General features: G+C 46.4%; 1 protein-coding gene across 1 annotated transcript in view; it reads left to right on the forward strand.

Moving 5' to 3' along the window:
- GPR137C (G protein-coupled receptor 137C) overlaps nt 1-5709 on the forward strand; it is a 29561-nt gene extending 23852 nt beyond the window's left edge. Inside the window, exons 6-7 of the mRNA XM_067463114.1 lie at nt 2491-2603; nt 5497-5709. Coding sequence (XP_067319215.1) covers nt 2491-2603; nt 5497-5668 — 285 coding nt within the window. The 3' untranslated portion in view covers nt 5669-5709. The remainder of the gene's footprint in view (nt 1-2490; nt 2604-5496) is intronic.
- Nucleotides 5710-8966: the final 3257 nt, after the last annotated feature.

Raw genomic sequence — 8966 nt, forward strand, 5'->3', positions numbered from 1 at the left:
GAAAGGTCCCAGATTCGAATCTGTGGAGTGTCCCACTGTTAGCCCCAGCTTCTGCCGACCTAGCAGTTCAAAAACATGCAAATGTGAATAGGATGGAGTGTGGAAGGGGGTTAAAATGCTCTCATTTTAATTGTGTGTGTGTGTGTGTGTGTGTGTGTATATATATATGACATTTAATATATATTTTTGTGCAATGGCATGTCTTTGTTCCTGGCAGTTCAAAGACATGGTTTATCAGTTTAACAGCTGATTTACCTGTGTGATAATGCCATTGTTGTAAGCCGTCTTGAGTCCTCTTCAGGGTCAAGAAAGGTGGGATATAAATATAGTAAATACATAAATAAATCATAGAATCATAGAATCAAAGATTTGGAAGAGACCTCATGGGCCATCCAGTCCAATCCCCTGCCAAGAAGCAGGAATATTGCATTCAAATCACCCCTGACAAATGGCCATCCAGCCTCTGCTTAAAAGCTTCCAAAGAGGGAGCCTCCACCACACTCTGGGGCAGAGAGTTCCACTGCTGAACGGCTCTCACAGTCAGGAAGTTCTTCCTCATGTTCAGATGGAATCTCCTCTCTTGTAGTTTGAAGCCATTGTTCCATTGCGTCCTAGTCTCCAAGGAAGCAGAAAACAAGCTTGCTCCCTCCTCCCTGTGGCTTCCTCTCACATATTTATACATGGCTATCATGTATCCTCTCAGCCTTCTCTTCTTCAGGCTAAACATGCCCAGTTCCCTAAGCCGCTCCTCATAGGGCTTGTTCTCCAGACCCTTGATCATTTGAGTCGCCCTCCTCTGGACACATTCCAGCTTGTCAATATCTCTCTTCAATTGTGGTGCCCAGAATTGGACACAAATAAGCCAGAGCAGGTGCATTTTGTGTGTGTCTGTGTAGTTTATATTTGGATAGTATAGGGAAGGGTTAATACCCCTCAGGCTGTCTGTACCTGTTCGGAAGATCTCACCTCACTTTTTTTCCCTGTGAGAATGGGATTTTGAGAAATGTGGCTTGTTATGCAAATATTAGAGAGAACACTTCAGTGGAGACCTCTTTTCCCCATGATAATAACTCTTCTAGGAGTGGATTTCCCTTCCTTCCGAGGGGTTGATTCCTCCCACTTCCTGTTGTTTCAGCCCTGTTCTTCACCTCACCTGCCTCATGGAAAATCTGCTACAAAACAGGAGCTTTTTTGTTGAATTCCAGAGCCAAAGAAGCAGATGGCAAAAACAGAAGAACAGCCTGCTTCCGGGGAGTGTGCTTGCTCCATCCATGTTCAACATTTACACAAATGTCCAGCCACTGCCAGAAAGGACAGAGAGTTTCATCTATGCTGACGATCATGCCATCACCACCCAAGCAGTGAGCTTAGAAATGGCTGGACAGAAGCTCTCCAAAGCTCTAGGTACTCTTACTGCCTATTACAGGGGAAACCAGCTGACATGTGCTTTTCAGCTGGTTTTGTGTGCTTTTCATCTAAAAAACAGACAAGTATCGAGCTCTAAGGATGACATGGGAAGGAATCCCACTGGAGCCTTGCAGCACACCCAAATCCCTGGGAGTCACTCTGGACCGTGCTCTGATTTACAAGAAGCACTGCCTGAATCCCAAGCCAAAAGTGGGTGCTAGAAACAATATTATATGAAAGCTGACTGTCACAACTTGGGGATCACAACCAGACACAGTGAAGACATCTCCCCTTGCGCTATGCTACTCTGCTGCTGAATACGCATGCCTAGTGTGGAACACATCTCACCATGCTAAAGCAGTGGATGTGGCTCTTAATGAGATATGCTGTATTATCACGGGGTGTCTGCGCCCACACCACTGGAGAAATTACACTGTTTAGCCGGTATTGCACCACCTGACATCCGCCGGGAAGTAGCAACCAATAGTGGAAGGACCAAGGCAGTGACATCTCTGTTTGGATATCAGCCAGTATGCCAAAGACTTAAATCAAGAAATAGTTTTCTAAGATCTACAGAGACACTCACTGGAACACCTCAGCAAGCAAGAGTCCAAAAGTGGCAGGCTCAAACCCAGAACCTCAACCAATGGCTGATACCAAATGAGAGACTCCCCCCCCCCCCCCCCCCCGGGCGCACAGAAGACTGGGCGACTTGGAAGGCGCTGAACAGACTGGGGCTACAAAGATATGGGGCTACAAAGTGGAATCCATGACATGTGAGTGTGGAGAAGAGCAAACTACAGACCACCTGCTGCAATGCACCCTGAGCCCTGCCACATGCACCATGGAGGACCTTCTTGTGGGAACACCAGAGGCATTCCAAGTGGCCAGCCAGATACTGGTCAAAGGATATTTAATAGAATGCCAAGTCTGCAAATTTTGTGTTGTTGTTTTTTTTGCTACAATACAACTGACACAATAAATAAAAAAGCCCCGGTCTTAACTAGGAGTCAGATGTTTGTAACTTGGGGGCTGCCTGTACTGCTATAAAGGCCCAATTTCCCTGTGCTCTTTCCCCAAAAGGCGCCTTCGGGGATGATCAACAGCCACAGCTACAGCTCCAGAGCTTACTTCTTTGACAACCCAAGGCGGTACGACAGCGACGACGACCTTCCCAGGCTTGGCGGAGGAGGAAGGTAGGTGGCGTGATCGGACTCTGGGATTCTTCCTCACAGAAATCCATTCTGCGTGCAACACAAAATATTCTGAGACCTTGCTTGGGATTAGGGTTGCAATGAGAAAACAAGAGAGGACTCCTGCCTCTTTAGTGGGGCATGTTGAAGAGAATATTTGGGCAGGAGTTAGAATCGTGGAGTTGGAAGAGACCCCCAAAGGCCATCCATTCCAACCCCCTTCTACCATCCAAGCCCTTCTGACAGGTGGCCATCCAGCCTCTGCTTATAAGCCTCCAAAGAAGGGGACTCCACCAGATTCCAAGGCATCTTGGTCACAGTGGTCCATGCTCTTGTTGCATCCGAATAGACTACTGCAACACACTCTACGTGGGGCTGCCTCTGAATACTGCCCAGAAGCTTCAACTAGTCCAACGTTCGGCAGCCAGGCTGCTCACTGGGGCTGGGTACAGGGAGCGCACAACGCCCTTGTTACGCCAGCTCCACTGGCTGCCTATCAGCTTCTGAGCACAATTCAAAGTGCTGGCTTTATTTATTTATTTATTTACAACGTTTATATGCTGCCCTTCTCACCCCAAAGGGGACTCAGAGCTGCTTACAAGAGAGAGAGAGAGATACATACATACATACATACATACATACATACATATACATACACACACACACACATTATATTATTAGCATAGTACAATATCAGTATTATATATTACTATATTGTACTATACCATTATATTGTAATATTATTAGTATTATTACATGTAATATAAAATATATAATGATGATATTGTATTATTAGTAGTAGTATTATATTGTATTACATTATAATATTATAAATATTATATTTATATGAGTCCCCCCCCCCCCGGGGGTGAGAAGGGTGGGGTAAAAGCGACGGAAATAAATAAATAAATAAATAAATAAATAAATAAATCTCTTGACCCACCGCCTTGCTGTTGCTGGAGTCAGGGGGAGAGCTTTCAACTGGCTGTCCTTCTTTCTTCACAACCGTGGACAGCGAGTGGAGAGGGGAGGCCTGGTCTCTGAGAGGTCCCCTCTCTCTTGTGGGGTTCCTCGGGGGCCATTCTCTCCCCTCTGTTGTTTGACATCTATATGCGACCACTTGCTCAACTGCTTCGAGGTTTTGGGCTGGAGTGTTATCAGTACGCCGATGACACTCAGCTGGTGCTGAAGATGGAAGGCCGACCGGACTCTGTACCCGATTGTTTCCATCCGTGCCTCGAGGCCGTGACTGGATGGCTACGTGCCAGCAGGTTGAGGGTGAATCCAGCAAAGACGGAGATCCTATGGCTGGGTGGACCGGGCAGTGGGGACATCCATCTGCCCACCCTGGATGGCGAGGCGTTACACCCGTCATCATTGGTAAAGAGTCTGGGAATCCTTTTGGACCCTCTGCTGAGGATGGAGGCCCAGGTCTCCGCCATGAGCAGAACCGCCTTCTTTCACCTGCGGCAGTCTAGACGGCTGGCCCCCTCCCTGTCCAGGGACGACCTCGCTACGGTGATCCAGGCCACGGTCATCTCAAGACTGGACTACTGTAACGCCCTCTACATTGGCCTCCCTCTGTCGGTGATTCAGAAGCTCAAGTTGGTACAAAACGCAGCTGCTCGGCTTCTTGCGGGAATTCCGATGAGATGCCATATAACACCAATCTTACTACAGCTGCATTGGTTACCCATGGAGCACTGGATCACTTTCAAAGTGATGGTACTCACCTTGAAGGCCTTGCATGGTCTGGGGCCAATGTATCTGAGGGACCGCCTCACCCCCTCCCAACCCCAGAGATCCCTCCATTCTGAGGACCAAGATCCATTGGAAGTCCCCAGTGTCAAGACCTTGCCTCTAACGGCAACCAGACGCAGAGCCTTCACAGCAGTGGCGCCATCACTCTGGAATGCTCTGCCACCTGAAGTCCGTGCCAGCTTTCCGCAGGGCATGGAAGACATACCTGTTTCGACAGGCTTTTAATGTTTGATACTGTTGTTTTTAAATTGTTTTAAATTGCTCTTAAACTTTGTTAGATTTTAGCCATTCTTGTAAGCCGCTCCGAGCCCCAGGGGAGTGGCGGCATATAAGTTTAAATAATAAATAAATAAATAAATAAATAAATAATTAGCAAAACACAGGAGACAAGCTGGAACTTTCTTCTGCCCCCCTTTGTCTTCACTCTGGCCAGAGCAGAAGTTGGTGCCGGGGGGGGGGGGGGTGGGCTTTAACCTATAAAGCTCTGAACGGTTCTGGCCCAGTTCACTTGTCCGAACGTATCTCCCGCTACGATCCACCTAGGGGCCTAAGATCATCTGAGGATACTCTGCTCATTGTTCCCCCATTGTCGCAATCGCGTCTGGCGGGGACAAGGGACAAGAGGTACTCTGAGGATGCTTGCCATAGATGCAGGTGAAACGTCAGAAGAGAATGTCTCTAGAACATGGCCATATAGCCCCAAAAAACCTACAACAACCCAATTATTATTATACTTTATTTATACTCCACCACCATCTCCCCTCAGGGACTCAGGGAGATTCCATCTGAACATTAGGAAGAACTTCCTGACTGTGAGAGCTGTTCAGCAGTGGAACTCTCTGCCCCAGAGTGTGTTAGAGGCTCCTTCTTTGGAGGCTTTGAAACAGAGGCTGGATGGCCATCTGTTGGGAGTGCTTTGAATACAATTTTCCTGCTTCTTGGCAGAATGGGGTTGGACTGGATTGCTCACAAGGTCTCTTCTAACTCTATGATTCTATGAGAGATACGTTTGGTCAGGTAAGCTCTTCTAATGTTATGATTCTGTGATCAGTTGTGCCAGAGGTTCTCTGGTCTGGCACCATCTGTTCCTAATTGTTCTTGCAAGTTTCCTTTCACCGTCCTCTTCTCTCCGTAGCATATCAACCCCTCAGAGCTCTGGATGGTACGGATCGTTGACGGGAAGCGACATCTGCGCCTCGATCCCTTCCTCGGCGGCTCCTTCCACGGACGTTGCTCCGCTGCTCTTCACTCACGGCAGCTTGGATTCAAGGCATCACCACAACGGGCACCTGGCGCTGCAGAACTGACCTGGGAAAAGAGAAGCACCCCCAGCGTCTTGGGGGAGTTCCCATTCCCATATTACTTCCCCGTAATATGGGGAAGGAACAATACGGTGCGGTGCACTTTGGTCCAAAAGGCCAACTTCCTTGTTATGCCGTTTCCTGCCATGATGGAAGCGTTGACGTTGCAATGGCTTCCGCATTTTCGTGGTCATACATTCGTAAACAAAGTCCTCTGACGGTTGGAGAGATCGGTGTTTGCACTTTTAACCAAAATATTTCCAAAGGAAGGGTTCCCTTTTTCCCCCACCCCATCTTGTGTTTCTTCTCCAGCAGCATGAGATAGTAATATCTGTTCTGGGCAACCCTTTCTTTCCCAACTAACTGCACATATCTATCTTGGAGACGTTCATTTAGTCTTCCGGAGACGACTGGAACCGCTCTACATAGTCTTGAACTGCGTCTTGTTTGCATCCAAGCTGTACAAGAAATACACAAAGGGAGAGAGCATAACAAGACACATTTCCAAGGACGCCACGACTTGTAATTGTGTTTTTGCCATTTGTTCCTCTTCTCTGGGACTGCAGTCCCTTTTGCATGGCCACAATTCCCCTTTGTGACCAACTCCTTGGGTTCATTCAGCCCTTTGTGGCTTCACAGTCTCATTTTCCAAAGCAAAAAATCACGATTTTGGATATTTCGATACTCACACGGCGGAAAGCAGAGGTGGGAACCGGATGTGTTGTTTTGGCACCACAAGGAACTATAGTTGCAAGCTTGCCTTGGCTGCGGGATAGCCAGTTGGCACGGGCATTTGGGGAATGGGTCCCTCTCATCAGGAGAAATGGATTTGCACTGATTTAGGAACAAAAGGAAAGCCACGCTTCGGTTTGGTTGAGGACCTCCAAAGGGTGCTGTTTTGTAACCTGAAAAAAGACCAAACTGTGTGAAATGTGGAGATTTGAGTAAAACTTCCCTATCGAGAAGGCACAGTCATGCTATGCCCCCTTTCTCATTGCACAAGTGTGATCTAACTCTTGAAATTATGGGATTTGTAGTTTCCTAGGGAAGATTTGTCATTTACCATTGGAACTCACTGGCAGAGAAGTCTAAGCACTCCATGAAACTCCAGATCCAAGCTTCTCATGGTATGCAGAGTATTGAAACAGGTTTTGACACTTGAAATGGTGGGATTTGTAGTTTCCTTGGAGAGGTTTGTCATTTGCCATTGGAACTCACTGGCAGAGAAGTGTAAGCACTCCACGAAACTCCAAATCCAAGCTTCTCGTGGGATACAGATAATTGAAACAGGTTTTGACTCATGAAATTCTGGGATTTGTAGTTAACTAGGGAAGATTTTCCCTCTTTCTCATTGCACAAGTGTGATCTAAATCTTGAAATTCTGGGATTTCTAGTTTCCTAGGAAAGATTTGCCATTGTAACTCACTGGCAGAGAAGTCTAAGCACTCCACGAAACTCCAAATCCAAGCTTCTCTTGGGACGCAGAGGTTTTGGCCCTTGAACTTATGGGATTTGTAGTTTCCTTGGAGAGGTTTATCATTTGCCATTGGAACTCACTGGCAGAGAAGTCTAAGCACTCCACAAAACTCCAAATTCAAACTTCTCATGGGGATGCAGAGCATTGAAACAGATTTGGCTCTTGAAATTGTAGGATTTGTAGTTTCCTAGGGGAGATTTGTCATTGTAACTCACTGGCATAAAAGTCTAAGCATTCCACGAAACTCCAAATCCAAGCTTCTCATGGGACGCAGAGGTTTTGACACTGAAATTATGGGATTTGTAGTTTCCTTGGGGAGATGTCATTTGCCATTGGAACTCACTGGCAGAGAAGTGTAAGCACTCCTTGAAACTCCAAATCCAACCTTCTCATGGGACGCAGAGCATTGGAACAAGTTTTGACTCTTGAAATTATGGGATTTGTAGTTTACTAGGGGAGATTAGTTATTTACCATTGGGAATCGCTGGCAGAGAAGTGTAAGCACTCCACGAAACTCCCAAATCCAAGCTTCTCATGGGATGCAGAGCATTGAAACAGGTTTTGACTCATGAAATTATGGGATTTGTAGTTTCCTGGGGGAGATTTGCCTCCTTTCCCATTGCACAAGTGTGATCTAAATCTTGAAATTATGAGATTTCTAGTTTCCTTGGGGAGATTTACCATTGTAACTCACTGGCAGAGAAGTAAGCACTCCACAAAACTCCATGGGGTGCAGAGGTTTTGATTCTTGAAATTCTGGGATTTGTAGTTTCCTTGGGGAGATTCATCATTTGCCATTGGAACTCACTGGCAGAGAAGTGTAAGCACTCCACGGAACTCCAAATCCAAGCTTCTCATGGGACACAGAGCATTGAAACAGGTTTTGACTCTTGAAATTATGGGATTTCTAGTTTCCTAGGAAAGATTTGCCATTGTAGCTCACTGGCAGAGAAGTCTAAGCACTCCAAGAAACTCCAAATCCAAGCTTCTCATGGGACACAGAGGTTTTGACACTTGAAATTATGGGATTGTAGTTTCCTTGGGGAGATTTGTCATTTGCCATTGGAGCTCACTGGCAGAGAAGTGTAAACGCTCCACGAAACTCCAAATCAAAGCTTCTCATGGGACGCAGAGCATTGAAACAGGTTTTGACTCTTGAAATTGTGGGATTTGTAGTTTCCTAGGGGAGATTTGTCATTTGCCCTTTGAACTCACTGGCAGAGAAGTGTAACCACTCCACGAAACTCCAAATCTAAGCTTCTCATGGGACGCAAAGCATTGAAACAGGTTTTTGACTCTTGAAATTGTGGGATTTGTAGTTTCCTAGGGGAGATTTGTCATTTGCCCTTTGAACTCACTGGCAGAGAAGTGTAACCACTCCACGAAACTCCAAATCTAAGCTTCTCATGGGACGCAAAGCATTGAAACAGGTTTTTGACTATTGAAATTGTGGGATCTGTAGTTTGCTAGGGGAGATTTGTCATTTGCCATTGGAACTCACTGGCAGGGAAGTGTAAACACTCCACGAAACTCCCAAATCCAAGCTTCTCATGGGACTCAGAGGTTTTGATGCTTGAAATTCTGGGATTTGCAGTTTCCTTGGGAAGGTTTATCATTTGCCATTGGAACTCATTGGCGGAGAAGTGTAAGCACTCCACAAAACCCCTAACCACGCTTCTCATGGGACGCAGAGCATTGAAACAGGTTTTGACACTTGAAATTCTGGGATTTGTAGTTTGCTAGGGGAAATTTGTTATTTGCCATTGGAACTCACTGGCAGGGAAGTGTAAACACTCCACGAAACTCCCAAATCCAAGCTTCTGATGG

The sequence above is a fragment of the Anolis sagrei genome, chromosome 1, assembly GCF_037176765.1.
Source record: "Anolis sagrei isolate rAnoSag1 chromosome 1, rAnoSag1.mat, whole genome shotgun sequence".
Lineage (NCBI taxonomy): Eukaryota > Metazoa > Chordata > Lepidosauria > Squamata > Dactyloidae > Anolis > Anolis sagrei.